The following is a 22,205-nucleotide window of genomic DNA, read 5'->3' on the forward strand; positions in this document are numbered from 1 at the left end:
TCTCATTCCTCTCCTGCTGTAGGAAAACAGCAAAGATATATTCTTGAAGTTATCTTCTGTGTTACTAGTTTAATATCATCCATTAAAAGGAGGACCCCTGTAAAACATTTGTTTTTCTGTTTTATTGCTGTGATATGAAGTACTCTCCTTGCTAATTAATTCATTTATCCAGCAAATATTCATGGAGTCCAGGGACACTTCTAGGTGTGAGGAATCCATCAGTGAACAATAAACAAAAATCCCTTGGGGTCTTCCCTGGTGGCGCAGTGGTTGAGAGTCCCGCCTGCCGATGCAGGGGACATGGGTTCGTGACCCGGTCTGGGAAGATCCCACATGCCATGGAGCGGCTGGGCCCGTGAGCCATGGCCGCTGAGCCTGCGCATCTGGAGGCTGTTGCTCCGCAACGGGAGAGGACACAGCAGGGAGAGGCCCGCGTACCGCAAACAAAACAAAACAAAACAAAACAAGATCCCTGTTCTATAGAGCCATTCTAGTGGTCAGACAGTAATAAATGTAAAAATTATGTTGTATGCTAGCAGGCACGTACTATGAAAAAAAAAGAGCAAAGTAGGATGGTGGGCGGGTGTCAGCTATGCGGCTGAGGTGGAGTTAGGGCAGGTTAGATCAGGCCTCAATGAGAAGCTGACATTTGAGCAAAGACTGAAGTTCACTGGATACATTTTTTTTAAACTTGAAGCTTTCATCTTCAAACTTTACTTTGTTCTATCAAATCTTACATATTTATTTGTAAATAGCGTATTCAATATAATACTTCAATATAGCTTATTATACAGTATTGTAAAATTATTAACAATATATATATTATTGTATAATCACATTGTATAATCCACCCTCTACCTTTATCAGAGAAAGGTTGTCATAGTTATGAAAGAAACTTGAACTGAGCTCAGCGTGGGGAACTGGAGCAGGCATGAGAGCGGCTCGTCCATGAGCTACATATATGAGTTACACTTGCTCCTTCCTTCAGGAACTGCCGCTGGGAAGAGGCTGACCACGTGCGCTGTCACTGCTTCTGCCTCTCATGCTGCTGTTGTTCCTCAGCCTTTGGCCAGTTTACACCTTTGTGCCCTGCATTTCACTGCTGACACAGAGCTAGCTCTATGTGCCTCTCTATTCAGGAAAGAAAATAACCCACAACTTTTTTTTTCCTTTAATTTGAATATGCTTTGTACACTTGACACATCTGAGTAGCTTATTTCCTATCTGGATAGGATGATCTATGATTCCTTCTTGCACTGTTAAGTCACATTGACTTCCATATATACATTCTTAACGTTCACGTAAGCTCTCGAAAACATACTTCAGGATATCTGATCCTTTAAATCAGTAGTTCTCAAACTTTAGGGTGCACATGAATCACACTGTGAGCTTGTTGAAACAGAAATCTGCATCTACGCCGAGAGTCTGATTCTACAGGCCTGGGGTCTAACCTGAGATTCTGCATGTTTAACAAGCTCCCAGGAGGTGTTGGGTGCTTCTGGTCTGTAGATCTAACGCGATTTGAGTAGCAAGTTTCTGAGTATTCTCACTTGGTCCAGTGGACACAGAAACTGTGGTCTCACTGGTCACGTTCCAAGTCCACTGAGGGACTTTCCCTCGGGTGCCTGGCTTGAGCCTCCTGCCCCATCGTACTGGTCACTTTCCAGGTCTGCTGAGTGCATGGCCTGGGCTCCCTGACCCATCAGGCTATACTTTCCTTCTGATCTTGCTGATCCCTGGCTATACTGGCCAGTGAGCCTTCCCAGCCAACACTGGCCTCGCTCTACTCATCACATCCCTCTGACCTCACTGGATCCTTCAACCTCTGAGGACCCACTCAGCAGCTTTCTCATTGCCCTTGGAGGAGTTCTTTATCCTGCCTCTCTTGCTTTGGCCCTGAAGAAACAGCTTGGTGGCAAAACAGATCAAGAAAGACCCCTCCACACAGACACCCCCCCAAACAAGTGACCTGGCCTTATCTTTCCAACCATCTTTTGTAAAAAAAAAAAAAAACCAAAAGAACCAAAAACTCCACAACTTCACTTTATCTTAAAGGCTGTGAAGGCACAACAAAGTGATGTATTTGATATGAAATAACAGCAATTCACATTCAAGTGGCTGATATCCCCGTAAGCCAGGGGAAAAAACTAACACAGAACAGAGAACCAAAACTAAGCAACAAACAAAACCAAAACCACCTTTTCAGTCCTTTAATTCTTTCCCACACTACCTAATGGCAGTCTAAACCCAGCAGGTCTGATCTGCAATAATTACAGCCCAGGGCGACTTGACAAGGTGGCAAGCAGATTTCCAGCTCTAGCCTTCTGAAACTCTTCCACAAGTTCGCACCGGACTCGCATGCCAAGGCCCCTGTCTATCATCGTCTCTCTCTTTCCATGAACAGTTTTTCTCCACACAGGCCTTTCTCCACTGCAGTGTTTTCCAAGCCTTTCCATCTTAATGCCTTCCCATGTCTTTGCAGCTCACAGCTGGAAATCCCATTATCATTGCTTTGTAGCAATTTCTCATTTCTTTCTATTTCTATTGTTAGTTAACTGTGAAAATTATTTCCTCTTGCAGGAAAAAGTGCCCATATGCTTGTTTGAGCTGGAGTCCTGCTGTTCATTATTAGCCAAAAGCCGTGCTGTCGTGTTTAATGCGCACCCTGAGATGTCAATACCATTTTGTCTATATAAAGGCAGAAACCCATTTGATATAATTTATGAGACCTCCTGCGGGTGGGGACCCAGTCACGTCAGGCGCCTCTCCCTTTGTAGCACATCAGCAATTAACTGAGGCTAGTGCATTTTGTTTGTATATCATCTCTGGACTTACAGTGGAGGAAAGCAGGAAGGAAAGGCATATGGGAGATATTTACAGTAGACTTACCCTTCCTGATATAATCTTTCTGAGGTGCAACATTCTGGTCTTCAAGACACTATATTCTGGCTTTGAATGCTTCAGGGAGATTTAGGCTTCTGCTTTATGGTTTCACTGTCAGAATTGTAACGTGCAGCCTGAGCGTGTCTTAAATCATTCAATTGAAAGAATAAACCAGAGTAAATCTAAACACAATGAGGATAACCAGCAAAACGTAATCTGAAGAGGTTTATCATAAATACTGAATGCCTGCCCACCGGAGGGGAGAAAGGACTCAGGAGTGTAAAGCCAATGTTCAGAAGGGCTGGGAACCTGGGAACCTGTGTACCGACCCGGCAGAAAGCTGTCCTGAGGCTGGCGGTACCCACCGGCTGCACTCAAAACACCTGAGCTTCATTCTCAGCGATGTGTTCCATTTGGGTAACAATTCTATAGTTTCTGTGCCAGGCCAAGATCAGCTAGACCTTTCCCTTCTGGAGTCAGCTGACACTATGCCTTTCCTATAACTCAGTCATGCAATCCCTTCTATCTCTGAAGAGGGGGAGATGCAGTCCCTTCTATCTCTGAAGAGGGGGAGACGGGCGAAGAGAAGACGGTGCTACCAATGTGGTGCTAGTTTATCCACAAAGCAGACAAAGCATGAGCCTATGGAGGTGGCAGGAGTCCAGCAAAGTAAGAACTGTGTATCTCAAAGACTGTATTGAAGTAAGCATTACGGGAAGAACTGGAACTTCATTGTTTCCCCTTACATTTATTTTACAGTTTAATCTTTTACTTGTATTTATGTATGAGAAGGGACCTGACCGTATTTCAGTGCTTAGGGACCATTTATGAACCTTTTATGAACCTGACATAGTCACACTGGGTACCACTTAAGACATGTCTTTTACAATGAGTGTTTTATGGCTGTTATTTTAATACATGCTCACAAGTCTCGCTTTGCTGTGTTTTTTTTGTGTATTAATGAATATTGTTATTTTATGCAGTCACTCTGATGTATCATATATGTAATTTCTCCAGAGCCCTTCGCAAATTCCCAATATTGTGCCAACTGAAGTTGGCTTCCTGAACATCCTCTCATGGTAATCCCCTAATTCAAACCTGGCGAGATTCTGCAGCATTGAACTTGATTTTACTTCTGTTTATCCCCGTGTTTTCTCTCCCCTGTAGTTGTGATTGAAAACATACACCATTCTGCTGTTGCAAGTCATCTCCTCGCATGTATCTTCTGTCATACTGCATGTTTATCTGTGAGCTGCTGCCCAGAGAGACTAGGGGTCCAATACAAGTAAATCATTGAAATATTGAAGAGGAATCCAATCCATTTTAAGAAAGAGCAATGTCCCTCTCTTCATGAAACGTACATTGATTTATGATGACATGGAAACACTGGCATGTTTTGAAAACTTAAATACCAAGAAAAAAACCAAATAAAGCAAGCCTCAAAAAACTTTTATGTGAGTCCTAAAAGATTTCTTTCTTTATATCACACTGAATGAATTTTCCCTTCACCCATACACACAATATAACCCAAAATGTGGAAATAAAGAGAATTCAACTCACAGGCTGTCCAGGCTCATCTCCCCCGAGGATTCTGAAGCCAAATCCAGACTGCATCCTGCGAAGGTGAACATCCAGCTCCTTGTAATCCGGACCTGGCATAGAGGAGACCCCACTGAGTGATGAGTCCTGCCTCCCCCCAACCCGCAAGGGACTGAACACGCCGATGATGGATTAATTTTGTGGGTGTGATTAATGAGAGTGCCGTTAGAGTCGGTGAAAAGCACAGAGGATAAGAAAAAAAAATATGGTAACAAAAAAGTCGGTATTCCAAAATTAGGTAGTCTCTGGATTAGCACTGACCAGCCAAGGGCATTACTAGGGTATTGCCATACGCAGAAAGAGCACACAAATTTTCTGAGTGAAAAGAAAAATCAATGCCTCCGTAATTCTTCATCTTCCTGAAAGGATTGAGATTGCCCTCAAGAAGATTGGCTGTCACTTTGGCGATGTTACCCTGACTAGAACGATTGTTTTAGAAGTAGGAGAGAACAGATGGCAACGCCCTGGAAGTACCTGGTAAAGGACTACTTAGTAATTTACTAGTAGCTGTTTATGACTTGATGTGTCCCATTTAGTGTGTGTAGGGGAGGGGGATATAAACTTACACCTAATAGAAGGTGTCTCTTTTAAAATTGTTAGAGTTCGAAAATAGAAAATCTGAACTTTTCTCTATTGAGGTTTGGGTGAAGTTTTGATTTTCTGACAAACTCCTTTAGGTTTTTCATAACTCAGGGACAGAAATTTGCCTGGATCTAAGTGAACTCTTATCCCCCAAACATTTTAAAATGTGGAAGCCACTAGTAGATTCACTACTGACTCTGTAAACATTTTCAAAATAAACTAGACAAGGGATATTTTTCTGTAGTTAGCTGAAAGAACAGAAATGTACTTAAAAATAAGCTGGGAAACTCTTCTATCATTTTTTTTTCAACCCTAGAATAAACTAAAACCATAAGAAATATTTTAACTTTTTAAAGAGAATATGATTTAAATATGATTTAACCTTACCCCCTGCCCCTGGCCCTTTGAACCTTCCCCAGGGGCAAATGTCTCAATCATGACTGGGCTGTGCATACTTTCAAGGCCACTGTTAGGATGTTAATCAATGATTAGCAACTTTGGGGAATGCTTATTAATGCCATCCTTTACTTAAGAAGTATTTAGTGATCTTTGGGCCTTAATGGTTTAAAGGAGGTATTAGAACTGATAGATGCAAGTATTAAGTTAAATTCTCCTTGCTTAAGCAGAATGGTTTTGGAAACTGGGATGGGATTTCAGAGGAGAATCCTCATGAGACAGGAAGCTTATGTCTGAGCCATCTGGGTATATAGTAATAGCCATAGTTGAGAGAGACACTCAATAAGTGATGGCCAGGCAAATCTTTTCCAGACTCTACAGTAAGTGAGCTGCTGAAGTGATGCAGCAAACAAAGCACAACAGAACAGGGCTTGCCTTTGTGCCCACCAACCTGAGCAAAGCATTTCCAGTGATATGTGAAAGGCAAGTCACTCACTTCTGAAATGTAGGCATAAGCTGATTGTGTGTCTAGTGTTCTCAAGGAAAAAAAAAAGCTGAATCAGCCATATAAGTACGTATGTATATATGTCCACATCGTCCAAGACTCTATGACTTTCGTGCCCTTTTAGGACCAGGTGCATGTATAACCAAAGTCTTTCCCATTCAGTGACGAATATAAAACTCAAAGAAGAATAACCAACTGGATTTCCACATCCATTAGTCATCCTTTATGAATTGTATAATCATTCATATTTTAAAGGTACGACAACTTAGAAAAAGTCAGTTCCTCTTAAACACTTCGTTAGAGTTGAGTGGTAAAAGGAAAATGAAAACTTTGCCCTACACTCTACAAGTCTCAACTGACTTTTGAACTCAGTTTATTCCGAGGTCTACAACATTATATATGAAATCACATACTGGGGTGTGTGCTAAACCTTCAGGACTCTGGAGGCAAGTGGAGCAGCCCTACAGAGTCATGGCAGGTACCTGTATTTCTCCCAACACAGGCAGAAAGGCGAGGGGAGAGGGGAGGGCGACAGATAATACCCAGTCGCCGTTCAAACCTCTAAAACTTGGTTATATGGCTGCTCCCATCAATCTCTTCTCTAGGTTCCTTTAAGCTTAGAGGACTCGAGACCATATATACATAAAAATCACAAAGAGAGCACGATATACTTTCGACATTCAAAATGATACAGCTAGCGTATGTTTAACCAGAACCTTCCACTTACTTGTAGATAGTCTCATTTTTGCATTGCTGCTGAGTATGGTAAGTGAGAAATTGTTCCTCCAGTGGCTTTAGCACCAATCCATATTGCATGAGGAGCTCTGCAAGGACTTTACTGTGTGGTCCATTTGCTAAGGAAAACTTTCCCCCAAGAAAATGCTGAAATCATAACAATCCCAGTAATGGCATTTTTGAGATGTGCCAAGGTACAAGGGAGCTGTCGTGTCAGAGGATGCTGTGATTCCTGGGAGAACTGGAAAGCTTTTCCTTAATGAATGACTCAGGACTCCTTTATATTTAGGAGAAAAATATAGATCTATGTTTGCTAGTTAATTTTATTTAACTCTGAAGAGCTCTGAAGATGTAAGCAGGGAATATATCTCCCTCCCCCTATTCTTTGTGTGCATTTTGGTGACATTCCGATCCCCTGACTACTGCTCTGACCACTCTGATTTCAAATATAGGGTGATATATGCCAACCACGTCATCTTCACCCTCCGTTCTTCCAGGCCAAGACGGCCAGCTTCATGGCACATGTGCCCGTAGAGAGGCAAAAAGAGACCGGTTAGAGAAGTGTGCCTGCAGATGTAATTTACTTTTTATTTCTTTGTTAATTCTGAACACAGACTCAGAGGCTGCAGGGCGTGGAAACTTAAGAGAAATAGTCAACTGGAAAAAAAAAGTTTAAATGATGGATTGTGCCTTAAGGCAGTTTATTTTTTTCTTTTTCTTTTTTTTGTTATTGCTTAAGGAAAATAAGAGCTTTCAGAAAGAGAATTTTTCCTGTGTTTCTCCCTCCCTTCGCCCATCCATATGAGTCTGGCTTTAGAAAATAACTAACACTCTACGCACATAGCTGGAAACATTACTTTTCTTCCTTCCTGCTTTGTTAGCTCTCTTGAAAGATTAGTGTTTCTGATACTCTCCTTTAGCTGCTCTTCTGGTCTGATGACATACTTAAAATGACTGCTATCATGCTTTATCTCTTCCCCTGTCAATGCAAGGACTTAAAGCAAAGAAATTCAAGGGCAACTCTTCACCCCACTGTTATAGAATTTAACAATCCTCACCCCTCTCTCCAGTTGGTTTGCAAACCATGCACCTGGCAGGCTGTTAGATGAAGGGGTCTGGGGACACCTAGTGGTACCTGAGTCACTCTGGATGTCACTCAATCATGCCCCTACCAACATCCCTTTTTTTTTTTCTTCTGTCTTTGTGTTCAGTCTGTATCTGTGCTCTTTTTTTCTTTTTCTTCTTCTTTTCCTTTTCGCAGAACTGTGAGGGGTGCTCTCAGGCATTTCTTGGTGCAACTCAAGATGAGGCAGTCATTGTGAAGAAATGGACTAAGAGAGTCAGAAAACTCTTTGGTGTTCAATGGTTAGCCATGGCCAGTGTTGCTTGTTCCTTAGAAGTTGGGTCCTAGGATCCTCAGGCATTATGAAATAATGCATCTTAAGATCCTCGTCCCAGGTGGGACTTTGCATGACCACGGTGGCAAGCTACAGAAATGGAATTTACAAGTCCTGATTAATCCTGGGCTCTCAATAATATTGAAAAAGCTACATCCAGGTAGCAGGGTAACCTCCGTCATAATAAAGAAAAGCAGAATTTCAAAAGCTGATTCTTATTTTGTACTAAGACGCCAGGAAGACTTCACATGCTATACGTACCCTTGGTCTAGCTTTTGAAAGACACGGTTCTGTGCACCGCTTCAGGAAAAAGGATGGGTGACTGAACACAACTGATTAATTTTGTGAATGGATTCAAGCTTCAAAAATGCAAAGAATGGCATTTTTATGGATTAATTTGGCACATGGAATGCTGCTGTAAACACGTCAATTAAATTTTGGTACTTGAATTCCCTTTCATGTTTTAATTAAACATAAGCACCACAGGCTTATTATCACATTTTGACACAGATAATGAATTCATTCAATTTTTCCTCTTGAAAAAGTATTAAATTTTTGGCTTTTCCTTGGAAAGAGATCTAGAAAAGACAGTACGAGGAAGGAATCAAGAATCAAAGGTGGTTATTAAATATGTCCCTGCCAAAAAAAAAAAACACGTCCCTGGCATCTGGATTTCCAATGCACTCTAGATACAAAATGAATTAAACAAGAATTAAATAGTTTTTATTGATCAAATCTAACATTACCAGGTAAATAACTAACACATTTTTGTCTTAAAATAATCCCTTCTCTCTACTTTTTTCTCTTTATACCTTTGGTAATATGAATGTGGCCAGACATGTTTTAGCCATAGTAGAAGCCATCTCCCACTCTCTGTTTGGTTCTCTTCAAATAACCAAAGCTTTCAAATAAACTCAGATTTTCCCATCTGAAATACTCCCTTGCTCTCCCCATCCATTTCTCTCTTGAAAGAGTGGTCTCTACGGAAGCCTTCACTCTCTCTCATGTCTGACTTACTCCTGACGGTCTGGTTTCTGTTCTCTTGGCATTACTGAATTGCTCTCTTTAAGGTCTTTGATGACATCCTAATGACCAAATCCAATGGCCATTTTTTTCTTGTGATTGTTTTTCTTGTGATTCTCATTGTGATTGATTTCTGTGTCCCATTTGATACTGTCGAGGCACCCTTTATGACCCCTGATTTCTATTGTTTCTAAACAAGAAAAGGTCTCCTTCCAGAAGGGATTTCTACTCTTGGTTTCCGTGATACGCCACACCCTAGTTTTCTTGCCTTTGGGTGGGATTGTTCATTGAAAGGTCCTGACTATGGATTCATTGCTCTTATTAACATTCTCCCTTGGCGATGGCATAATTATCTTTGCCTATCTATAATATTCCATATGCACAGCGTGTAGGAGTTGCTTAAATGTTTCTTGAATTTGTTTTAACATACTCGCCAATCTAGTGTACCTAATAAACCACAGTGTTATTCTTCTACTGAGTTTTCACTTAGCTTCATAATTACATTAGGACTTCCTACCGTCAATTTTACCTCTGTACCTAAGCATCTTTTGCAGCTAAAGTTGGTAAAATACCTTATAATTATGATAAATTTATCCGATTCAAAATCGTGACACATAATTTGATAAGGAACATTTTATAAATATGAGAAATAGTATAGGAGTTCTACTTATTTTGGATGGAGTCATAATTTTCCAAAATAGTTTCCTAACTTGTATAGACACTGAACAAAATATTTGGATTGTTCTTTTCCTGAAAATCTGGATTGCATAGTAGTATAATACACTCAAACTACACTATAATTTTTCTCTTTCAAGTAATGTATATTTCTTGAAATGTAAAAATATCATTTTGTGCATATATCAAGGTAATGTAAGCTCTTGAGGAGTTCTTCTCTTTCTTCTTTTGTTTTTTAATAAAGTACCTTCAGAAGCTGAAATTTTCAAGAAATGTGCTTGCTGTGGCCAGGAAGCTGAGGTTTAGAATCTCAAATTAAATCCTGCTTTCATTTTGCAGCTGTAATCACTAGGCCTCAGTTTTCCTCTGGTTATAGGATATTCTTCAAAATTACAAGGAGTTTACAGTCATATATTCTTATATACTAAGAATAATTATGCTTTAAACATTTTCAGACCAAGCTAAACAAATACTTTAGACATTATTCGGGGACACAATGCTAAGCAACATCTCCCAAATTTTCTACATATCCAAAAAAAATGACATGGAAACTTACAGAATGAAATGATCTCAAGCACATATATTCTCCAAGGGGTGTTAGAACATGCTGAGATGGATAATGAGCTGTCGTCATGGAAACACTCTAGAGATGTGTGCTGTAAGCCCACAGATCTGAAACAGTACTATTGTTATGAAACGTTCTTTTCTACAATTGTTTCAGTGTTCTCACTTTCCATCCAGTGGTCTAACCTGCTGTTCAAAGCACTTCCTAAGAGTAAGAAAATATGAATATTCCTTTACCTCCTTCATTTCCATAACATTAAATATTTCAGTCCAAACCAAATTAATAACTATTTTCAGATTAGGTCAAAAATTTTCTTTTAAGTAAATTAATTTATTATAACTAAAAGCTCTTAAACTTGAAACTATGCTATTCTATTCTAACTTAAAATACCATTGAAATGTAGCACTTTATAATTGGCATGGTTTAAACAAATTAAATTGATACAGGTATTTACTTGATGTGAAAAGAATTTCATTCTACATTAGGAATATTTTTAATAAGTCCTCGGAAATGTCTAAATTGCAAATCTCTTGAGATACTCTAGCTTATTTCTATTTATCTAGTCCAGTGCTGTCCAAAATAAACAAAATGTAAGTTACACTGGTAATTTAAACATTTCTATTGACCACATTTTAAAAAGCAAAAAGAAATAGGTACAATCAACTTTAATAATATACATTTAACCTAATATATCCAAAATATTTAAGCATTAATCAATATTAAAAAATAATTAATGAGATATTATACATTTCTTTTTCTTTAGTACTAAGTTTTTGAAATCTGGTGTGGATTTACGCACGTCTTACAGCACATCCAAATTCAGAGTGGCCACATTTCAAGCGCCTAATAGCCACATGGGTCTAGAAACTTCTGTATTGGCTATTGTGGATTTAGTCAATCTGGTGGCTTTCTTTGGTACCTGGCTTTTAATCTAATCTTTTACTAAAGCATTTTATGAAAGAATTTAATGAATATGACTATTTTCCTTTGTCTTTTGTTTGTTTGTTTCCTTGGCAGCCATCAGGCCAAACGTGGTGAGACTCGCCCTCTACCTTAAATATGTGCTTATGCGGGTGAGTGAAATTAACATGGTGATTATACACTAATAAACTGATGCTACTCGGAAGAATGATTTGTTACACAGAATGGAAGACGTTTCATTCACAGGACTGTGAGTACTGAAGAATACTTGCCAGAGGAATCCATTCGAAAACTGGTCCTTGGTGGCACTTGTTCTGGATGGGAAAATGGGGAATTAAAATTGAAATTCATTTACGGCATTTTAAAACTCATCTTTACTTTTTTTTGGTTTCAATTAGAACTCACTCCCATTCTTGTTCTCGTGTTTAATGATTTTTTTCTCTCTAAAATCTATGGAAGTTAGTGGACAGATTTACCTGGTTTTACGTACATGAATATGTCTGTAAATGTATTTCTTTCACATGCAGGCAAAAATCTGAATTCTTGTAGATCAGAATGGAAAAAGAGATCATTATTTCCAAACATTAAGCTCTGATTCTCATTATAAGAATGCTTATTTGAAAGTAAAGTCAATTCAGAACCCCAAATAGACACACAATAAACAAAGGTCTTTGAAATCATGTTATGATATTGTGCCATCAAACACTGAAAAGTGAAAAATTCAATCAATGATTATGTTGATTTATGTACACCAGTCCAAATATTTTGACACTTACAATTATTTGGATAGTTGAAGTTATGTATAAGTAGTTGAGTAAAATTGGTTTATATTAGCAATAGGGATCCTTCATGAGAACTATGATGTCATCTATGCTACAAATAACATAAAAGTTTATGGACATGAGTGTAAAATACTATATATATTCCATAATATATGTAAAAAAATATATGTACTAAGAAAAAAATGGGTATTTTATCATTAAACTTAAAAACTTAAAAGAAGACCAAATTCTGATTGCTTTCTTACTGAGCTTTGTTTGCTTTGAATAAAGAGTTCTATACTATTCAACACAAAAAATGAAACAGAAGCCTCTTGAGGGCGATAATGAGGCTGTTCCCCAGGGTACCCTGCACAGCTAGCCTCACTCATGAGGAGAATCAGACTCCCTTCCAGGCGATCTGTCTTTTCACAGTAAATTAGTTTTCCAGCAGAACTGTTACTTTTTTAAAAAACCTCCATGTTTACTGTGACTGCTTAGGATTATGAATTGAGAAATATCGTTTCATCATAAAGATGGAGCTGTAACAGGGATGGAAGATTGCTCCCTTCTAAACATTTCCGTTAGTTGTAAAGGTGACACTTTACATTATCATAATCTCACTAGGACCTACTTGCCATTAGCAATTAGACTCAGTTTACTGCAGCCCCGATGGCCTCATTTTTATTCACGGAAGTACTCTGGGTTACACTGTCAACTTGTGCTACCACCAAAATGCTTTGACAAACTAAATAACTTTCAATCAAGGACTGATTTTAGAGTTTACTTCTCACATTTCCACCCCGTTTTATCCCCCGTCTGATTCCCGGAGCATTAAGTTTTAAACTACTGAATGAAATAAATTTATAAGCTATCGGATTGAATCTAATTTCTAAAATACATGGGAAAAACGTGTCTCCAGCCTAACTTTTATTTCACTATCTTTATTACTTAGCGATTTCTTTCTCTACTAAAATGAACTGCTAGAAATATAATACCCTAGTTATTTACAAAGCTACTCAAAAATACTTTTTTTTTTTTCTTTTTGTAGTATGCGGGCCTCTCACTGTTGTGGCCTCTCCCATTGCGGAGCACAGGCTCCGGACGCGCAGGCTCAGCAGCCATGGCTCACGGGCCCAGCCGCTCCGCGGCATGTGGGATCTTCCCGGACCGGGGCACGAACCCGTGTCCCCTGCATCGGCAGGCAGACTCTCAACCACTGCGCCACCAGGGAAGCCCTCAAAAATACTAATTTTGAAATTAGATTTCCAAATTAAAATTTACATATGAAAAATGGCAAACAAACTTAACTGGACTTACTGATCTCTTTTTCAACATACTATAACTGCAAAGTGACACATAATGTGATGTATCAGAAACTCTGACTGAAAGGCAATTTTTTTTTCACAGATCAAACCATAACATAAATTACACTCAAGACAGCAATAACGGTTTTCCTGAACAAGGTACAGGAAATTAACCTTCATAGTACAGTTGAGGACATTTTAAATGATAATGTTATTAAATTTTTCTGGTCTTTTTATGATTCTGATATTAAAGTCACTGATAAAAATGTCTTAACATTTACATATCATCTTATTTTGATTTTTCACTAAAATAAAGTAGTGCTCCAGAGAACATCTGCGGGTAGTACTGGGCCACCCACAGGCCACTGGACACCAACAGTGTCCAAGCACATTTGGCCAGGGCTTGATCTAGCAGCGTTCAGATGTGTAGATGTTCTCCTAGAAGCCAAGGCAGCCTTTCATGATCACTGAATAGCTGCGCAGCCATGAACTGATCAAAACCTTCCCTAAACCTATTGATGTTTCCAGCTTGACTGTATTGAGTATTTAACCACAAGGGCAAAGGAGAATGGAGAAAAGAAGGCTCGAGCAGAAGCTTCACAGCTCTGGTTCTGAGCCCAGTGCATCTACCATATGTGTTATGGTTCCCACCATCAGTTTCCATTTAGAGCCTCGAGCGCTGTGCTGCAGTGTACGGTATTTTTACACCACCCCAGCTTCCCAAATAGCTCTGCCGTTAGGATGGGAGACAGTGCAAACTACAACTCTTGCTCACTAATAACAAGGAAAGAGCAGCAGAAAAAACAGATGGTTTAGAAATACCACCACCCATTTGGGATAAGTTATGAATTATATGCACATTACAATACTGAACAATGAAAGAATTCCACAATGAACAACAAAAGTGCAGGATAAAGGCCACAGATGTGACAAACACAATGGTCCATTTCTGATCAGCTATCAATTACAATTTCATTTCAAATATAGTATTAAAAAGTCTCGTTCCTCCATTATGCTCTTTAACTGGCCTGTGGTTACTCTTGATTACCACCTTTGGTACAATACTCATTGCTTATTATGGGTTAATGCTTCCTAATTTCTCAAAAGAAAGACTGATTGTGTGAGCTCATTTTGAGGAAATTCCAGAGGAATTTCTGTTCTAAAGAGGTCCTACCAGAAGGCACATTATACCATATGGATCCCTGACACTTTTATGATCTACATTTGAGTGATGTCTTACTGCAAAGGAGTTTGGACATGTTGTACCTCATAAATTGTTTATTCATAATAACCAAGGTTCAATGTGAAGAAAAAAAAGTTTGGACAACCTCAGTCATAATTCAACTTGGGTTCATACCAAGGGACAGAATCATTAGGGAAGAGTTTCAGGGAATAAGGATTTTTCTTCTCCGCCTCTTTTGGTTTTCCTCAGCTTGTCTGCTCCAGCTTCTGAGGCTGCAGTGGGGAGTATGCCCAAGAAATGGTCCCATGAGCTGAGGTGACAAGATAAAACTTTAGAATAAGTGTGACTTAAAGAAAAGTGAAGCAGCAGGACAGGGCCCTCATTCCTAAATGATCAAGTTCCTTAGCATGATCAAAACTTTATTTTGTAAGATTCCAAAGTAAGCCATACTCATTTTCTTTGGGAAACACTTTGTATTGCCTTGTTTGGCATTAGAAAGAGGAGCCAGGATAGCCATTTTTCCGCAGTTATGTGCGTACAGTCTTCCTGAGGAGCAGAAAGACAGACAAAATTAACTCCCTTTTGGTCCTGTGATTGTGATGATGAACCTGATCTATTCTCTCTGATAAGAATGAGAATTCTTCTCCACTTAAATGAGTAAGGCCTCACTGCCATACATTTTCTACTTAGTTTGCTGTGCTCTAGACTTGCACATCTGTATGGTTTTCTGGGTATGGAAGGAGTTCACCGGGTGTTTGGCTACCAAAACAAGTTACCACATACATCTTTACCTGAAATTAGGGATAAAACATGTACGGACAAAAACTCAGGGAGCCAAACCAATTAGCTTGAAAGAAATTATTTATCTGAGTAGGCTTTAAAATTTGTATTCAAATTTAGATGTATGCTTTTCTTGGACAGTAATGATGTCTATCTCTTTAACAGACTATGTAGTAAACGGAAGTCATATCAAATGAGGACAGTCTGGAGCGTGAAAGGGGAGCTATTAATTATGCCAGGACAATGCAGAGCAGGACTGTCTCAGGCAAACTGGCAATAAGCAGTCTTACGGGTAAGCAGGCCACTATAAAATGTTTCCTATCATATCAGACAGATGTGGATGAAGCAATGATGCAATCACATATAGAGAAAGAATGGCAGGAGGAGATGGGAGGACGGAAAGCAGTGAGGGCCTTTAGAAATAGTCTTTTCCCCCCAATGTTAGAAATGGTGTACGGAGCCCAACAGTTAAAATGTTAGCATACAAACCCAGACAATTCAAGCCTTTCCTCTTGTAACTGCAAAGAAAATTAGTCTTTCTTGCATGAGATTTATGGGAAAAGGAGGAATAAAAAATACCATGGCTTGGGCTTCCCTGGTGGCGCAGTGGTTGAGAGCCTGCCTGCCGATGCAGGGGACACGGGTTTGTGCCCTGGGCCGGGAAGATCCCACATGCTGCGGAGCGGCTGGGCCCGTGAGCCATGGCCGCTGAGCCTGCGTGTCCGGAGCCTGTGCTCCGCAACGGGAGAGGCCACAGCAGTGAGAGGCCCGCATACCGCAAAAAATAAATAAATAAATAAATACCATGGCTTATCTCATTACACAAAGGTGGGTATTTTTCTTTGCTTTCAATTTTTAAAAATCCATGTAACGGAAACAGCAAGAAGTCAATTATCAACAGAGGCTATTACACAAAGGAAAGTGAGATTTATCTAAAAGTACTAGATAGAGATGAGGGTGGGTAGATTTTTGCTACTTTCTGGAAATTGCTGGTAATGATAATAGGGTCATGTTAGTTGAATAACTAACATGGAAACCCAGAAACGCCACTGGTCAAAATTTCTCTGCAGACTATTTAGGCATGGTTCTTCTATTATGTATACAAGCTTTAAGCTTAGGTGGAATGAAGTCAATCGGGAAAAACTTTCTTTTTGCGGGGAGCTCTCCAATAAGAACCAATGACATTTTTGATAATTAAAAGATATTTAACACAAGACATTCTCCTGATTAAATATCAATTTTGCACATGGAACGGGAAACTATGGGTCTAACTGTCTAATTATATTTAAACTATTGTCTATATTTACTGCACATTTTGCTTGTTAAAATACTGATACTTATTTGCTCTGTTATATAATACAATGTCATTCAGGAATTGCTTTCCTATGTTTTTGTCCCCAGTTTCACTGTAAGCTTCATGTGAGCAGAGATGACGTCTCATGATTTTTCTCTTGTGGAGCACGCAGCAGAGTCTAGACACATACTGTTTCATACATTCTTGTTAATTGATATGGAGCCTGAAGATGCCACTTCTGGGCACTCTGCCTGATGCTCTGAAGTCAGAGGCATTGCCTTGCCTGCTGGGTGGAAGAATCCTCTTCCTCTCAAGTCCCATGTCATCATAAGAAGACCCTATGAAGACAGGAGGTGTTTCTAGCCTTCCCCTCGTAAGCTTGTACTTGCCATGTTCTGTTTCCTGTGGCTCTAGTATCCTACGGTTGTCTTTGTTTAAAATCACAGCATTTTTTTTTTCAGGAATACATCTTTATTAAGATGTCTTGTACATGCCTATTAAAATGTCAGCATAATCTAATTACGAGCCAAATGAGGCACAGCATCATTTACATCATTTGATAAATTTCCATCATTTGCAGGGGACTAGTGATTTGAATCCAAATACTTCTTGACAGCCTGGATATAACAAACATTCTGTAGCTCCGTATAGCAGAAGCTTGTGGGTGGAGGTACATTCTTTTATTTGGTTACTGCAACCCAGTTTTGAACGTGAATGCAAAAATTCTGTTCAGCATTAGACCTAGCTGTAAAGGAGGATACCATGAGATCACTACAGGTCAGGGAAAATGTCAAAGGACTTGGTTTAGACAGCTTTGGTTAGGATTCCCTTCCGTACTTTCTGTGGTCCCACTATTTTTTCTCCAAGGAAAAAGTTTGGGGACACAGAATAAATAGAGCCAAAGCTAAATGTTATGCAGGTAATTCAAAAGAATAAGAATAGAGTGGTTCACAAAATTTCAAATATGGGTCTTTTGTTTAGATGCATGCATTTCACGGTCATTAAAAGAAAACCCTATCTGAAGATGATGAGAAATAGATTGAGCTTTCCCTCCATTCATTACAAAACATTTGTTTTTGAGCATTGCTCTGAAACTTTAAATGAGAGAATTGTTGTATATAGAGGGTTGTATACAACAGGTTGTATATAGAGGGCAAAGGTCTGTTCTGTTCTATCAAGACCCTGGCATGTGAAACTGAGAAAAACAGACTGAACCGATTAGCTATCCAGAGATTAGAGAAAGTGGTGTCGTGTTTTTTTGGTTTCCTTCATCTTCAGGGCAGAGTTTTTCTTACCTTGACATGATTTCTGTGTTTCATTCACACTCCATTTAGTGTCATGAAATAACAGGATAGAAAGAGAAGGATGGGAAAGGAAATGAGCTTGCCCTCTTTTGGCTCCTAAGAGTTGTGACCCTGAAAACATTTTCGTGACCTTAGAAACATTAGAGAGAGCTGAGAAAGCAAGAAGTGAGGCGGGGGGGTTGTGAGATGAGAGAGGCAGCTGCAGAGCACATGCAGGGCTCCGCGGGCAGTCAGGATTTTGTTGTTCAAGTGGCTTAGGACGCAAAGCAAAGGGGGTACAAAGCTCCCAGAGGAGGACTGATAAAGTCGTGGGAGGTTAAGGCAGATTGGTTTGCTAGGCTTGTTACAGGTGAGGAGCGGAAAGGCAATGAAGAGAAGGAGCATTGCAGGGGCTGGCTAAAGAAATCGGAATTCGTTTAGGGTTGAAAAGAAGGTCATGCACAATTCCTGCTCACAAACTGAGGACACAACAGCATCAGACACCATAGAGAAAAGGCGGAATAAATACCAACATTGCCTTTGTCCTGAATAATAAAGCCTTGCATTGGTCAGGAAACAGCAAAAGGATGGGAACAAATGACTAATGAAGGGACAAAAACAGGAGGAAGCATCTCTTGCCGCTCCCTACAGGTAACCACAGAATTCAACAAGCCAAGGACAGGAGGATGATATATTCCACCTTCTGAGTTAGAACTTCACCTGTATCCTGATCTCTACTTGTTTATACTTATTCTTCTTGTCTCCCAGTTAAATTCGTGAGAGCAGGACATTTTACTCAACTTTGGAATCTCCTCATGGTACTGAGGGCCAAGTGGGTATTCAATAAATACTTGGTTATCAAAGCAGAAAAAGTATTAAGAACTGTGCTGAAATCTTGTCAAGTTTTTTCAGTATAGTGACCATTAATACCCTGAATTCATACCCTGTATTATACAGTGAAAAATGCCTACTTCGTTCTAATTCTATCACAGCAAAAACATTCTAACTCTACAGCCCTTTAAAGACATTTCAGTCGTTCTGCCAGAAGGAGAAGAATCAAATACAGCAGGCCTGACATAGCCAATTATTTTTATAAAGTGGCAGAGGGGCGGGGTGGTGGAGGTTCATTTTGATAAAGATGATTTCTCAATGGCCTGCTGTCCTAACTAGTTTATCAACCAAAATTACTTTTACAGAGTTGTAGAGGATGGGCAAAGGGATATGTCTACTTTTCCCCTTACCAGCTGGGGGTATAATTCTCAGCCCCTGGGCTCATCAAAGAGTAAGCAGATTTGAGATCCTCTGAGATAACACACAACTTAAAACTTGCTATTCATGCTTCAGATGATAAAGTTGGAAAGAAGACACTGGCGGGACACCAAAACAAAGGAAATCAGCAGACCGTAAATGGGAGCGCCTGGAACCAAACCCTTCTCACTAGGCTAGTTTTTTCAATCCATTACTCAAGTTCATATTGTACTGTGTATTCTCCTCATATATTATACATTCATGCCGTTTGGATTCCTGTCCTCTAACATTCAAAAGAGATGACCTGTGAGATGGTGGAAAGAGGCACAATGAACGTATATGCAATATTAAAAAGCTCTGTTTTCTAATATTTATAAAGCACAATGAAATAATTTTAGAAGACCTTCAAATAGGATGACAAGTGCTTACACGATATTTTATGAGCTAACTTTCAAATGGGCCCCAGTGCATTAAACAAGAAGTGGAATTTCAGGTAGAAGTGATTGGTACCTGCTCTGTGCTGCTTTCGGAACCATTACTTTCACCATTATGAGTTGGAAGGACTTGGCTAACATTTTACTCACATTCCTAAAATCTTCAATGACTACATTCATGGCTCTAAGGAAATCAAGGCTTCAGATTCAAGATCAGATTAAACATAAAAATCCCAACCATTTCTTCTCATTATCTGGTGGCTTAAATAAAACTAGCAACCTCTTCCCCTATTACCCACCCCTGGCCCCCCAAATACATTCCTGATTTTTCTCAGGGGCTTAGGGGGAAAAAAATAGGAAACAGAATTTAAAACCAAAAGATATAAGCTTTTTTTGAGTTGACAGGCTTTCTTCTTTCTTTTTTAAAGAAAAGTTTCGATCACATTTTGAACCTCAGAATATAAAATCACCACGCCAGATCATTTCAGCCTCAATATATCTCCTCTCAGGGCTTCAGCTGTTATTAATACACCCTTGTTTTTTGTGGCTTTCACTTACGCCTACTTTCATAAATGGCTCTAGATTTCTCGTAGAGCTCATATGGGTCAGGCTTCCTTGGGTCAAAGGCCTCTGTTGAGTCAGGAAATGAACTCCTGTGAAGGGCGGGTGGGAAGGGCAGGTTCTGCGGTATGGCCGGAGCAGATAGACTCGTTTGAGGACTGCCTTGATTCTCCCATCGGTCTGTTATCTGGAAAGTGAAAGAGAACAGAGAAAATGACTGACAATGAACTCTTTCTTGCTGTTTCCCTTGTCGCATACCACAGGCCTCACCTTTAAGTTTGACTTTCTTGCCCTGTAGACTTTTCTTTCACAAAACATTCAAAACTTTGGTATAAGTGCCTTGAGAGATTCTATTTCTATATAATAAAGCACCACAGATGGTTATAAATATATGTGTTGCCTGACTTTTGAATGTAAACTTTCATAACCTTGTCACCTACTAATTTTCAGCAAATCACTTAATCTGTCAGAGTCTGTTTTTTCTCCCTATAAAATAAAGACAATATGTATCTCAAGATAATTTATCTTTAAGTGCTTATGACTGTATGGTATTGTTCCTTTTCTAAGATGGCCCCAATTCATTACACCATTTTTACTAAAGAAGAAGATGAAGTAGTCTGCATGCATCCATTTGATACCTATGCATATCCGAACCACCTCCTATACTTGAACATTCAATCACTTTCCTCACAGTTTATAAGTAATTATACAACCCTTTGGGATTTTTGAATTGTTCAAAATCTTCTACGAAGCCTCATTTACTGCTGATCTGGTGGTTTCTTCTCCAAAATGCTGCTGCTGCTACCATCATAATTTATTAATGGTCTGTAGAATACTATGCTCTTTCATATACATTACCTTCTTTGATCCTCACTATAGCCCCGTGAGGTAGAGCAGGGACTCATTCCTTTTTATCAAGGAGAAAGCCGCGTTCACCGAGATCACCTGTTTGCACAGCCAACTTCAATAATCAACTGATTGTTCATTCAAACTCAACTTCAGCTTTTCTGCTTTGACTAAACCTGTTGTGTGCAGAATGATATTAGGGTACCCTCTTGTCTAAAAATCTGCACTGGGAGAGCGTGGTCCTCAGGCCGCTCTCTAGTGGGATACAGTGGCTCCTGAGGGCCCAGGTCCTGATTCTCTCTCTTGTATCCACTGATGGTCTCTCCTCTCATTCCTTGGCATCCATCAGGTTCTCTCCAGCCTCTGAACCCTTGCATACTTTCTCTTTCTGCCTGCAAAGTTTACCCATTTTCCACTCTTCCATCTCCCATCCTCATTATACCTGGATACTAGATTCAGATGAGACACCTACTCTAGAAGGCCTTTGCTGACCATTCCTGATCTGGTTACTTGTCCCTTCTGGGTGCTCCACAGCACCCTCTACCTACCCCTCACACTCAATCGTAATTGCGAGTCTACCTTTGTCTCCGCAAATAGATTATGTTGGGGAGAGACTGCAGGGGATGCAGTCTCTCCCACTGTTGTATTACCAATATATAGCAAGTGCTCAGAAAATGTAAATTTAGTGACCGAATGAAATCATCAGTAACATATGGTCACTTGTTCTTTCTTTAAAACCAGTTTTGATACACACTATTTTGAGCTTGACAGGATTTTAACTTTCGGGCCCCTATTGCACTGTCCTGCTTCTGTTTTCATGATGGCTATATTTTGGTCAGGGCTCCAAAGCAAGCTGTCACCGATCAGTGATAATGTTTTAAAGGTAGAGAGGATTTGAGGTACTATGTACTGTGTCCTTGTGTAACACAAAGGTCCCTGTGACTCACTTATGTACTTGGGACTGTGGCAGGTGTCAGGTAAGCCAGCAAACTGGGAAAGAAATGGGTCATTGACCCTTCTCTCAATAAGACTGGTGCTACAGTCGGAATGTTTGAGGTCCCTCAAAATTCCTATGTTGACAATCTAACACCCAAGGTAATATTACTAGAACGTGGAGCTTTGGGGGAGATAATTAGGTCATGAGGCGACAGCCCTCATGAATGGAATTAGTCCCCTTATAAAGGAGACCCCAGAGAGCTCTGTAGTCCCTTCTGCCAGGTGACGTTACAG

At 39.7% G+C, this 22,205-nt stretch overlaps 1 protein-coding gene across 1 annotated transcript in view; it reads right to left on the reverse strand.

The window, feature by feature from the left end:
* The window catches only part of MAGI2 (membrane associated guanylate kinase, WW and PDZ domain containing 2), a 1,340,884-nt gene that overhangs the window by 149,401 nt on the left and 1,169,278 nt on the right, over positions 1-22,205 (reverse strand). The window contains exons 12-14 of the mRNA XM_029233155.1: positions 20,127-20,316; positions 11,554-11,595; positions 4,444-4,535 (exon numbers count right to left, since the gene is read on the reverse strand). Of these exons, the coding sequence (XP_029088988.1) occupies positions 4,444-4,535; positions 11,554-11,595; positions 20,127-20,316 (324 nt within the window). The remainder of the gene's footprint in view (positions 1-4,443; positions 4,536-11,553; positions 11,596-20,126; positions 20,317-22,205) is intronic.

The sequence above is a fragment of the Monodon monoceros genome, unplaced genomic scaffold (assembly GCF_005190385.1).
Source record: "Monodon monoceros isolate NGI ecotype Baffin Bay Population unplaced genomic scaffold, NGI_Narwhal_1 Super_Scaffold_2, whole genome shotgun sequence".
In the NCBI taxonomy this organism is placed as follows: Eukaryota; Metazoa; Chordata; class Mammalia; order Artiodactyla; family Monodontidae; genus Monodon; species Monodon monoceros.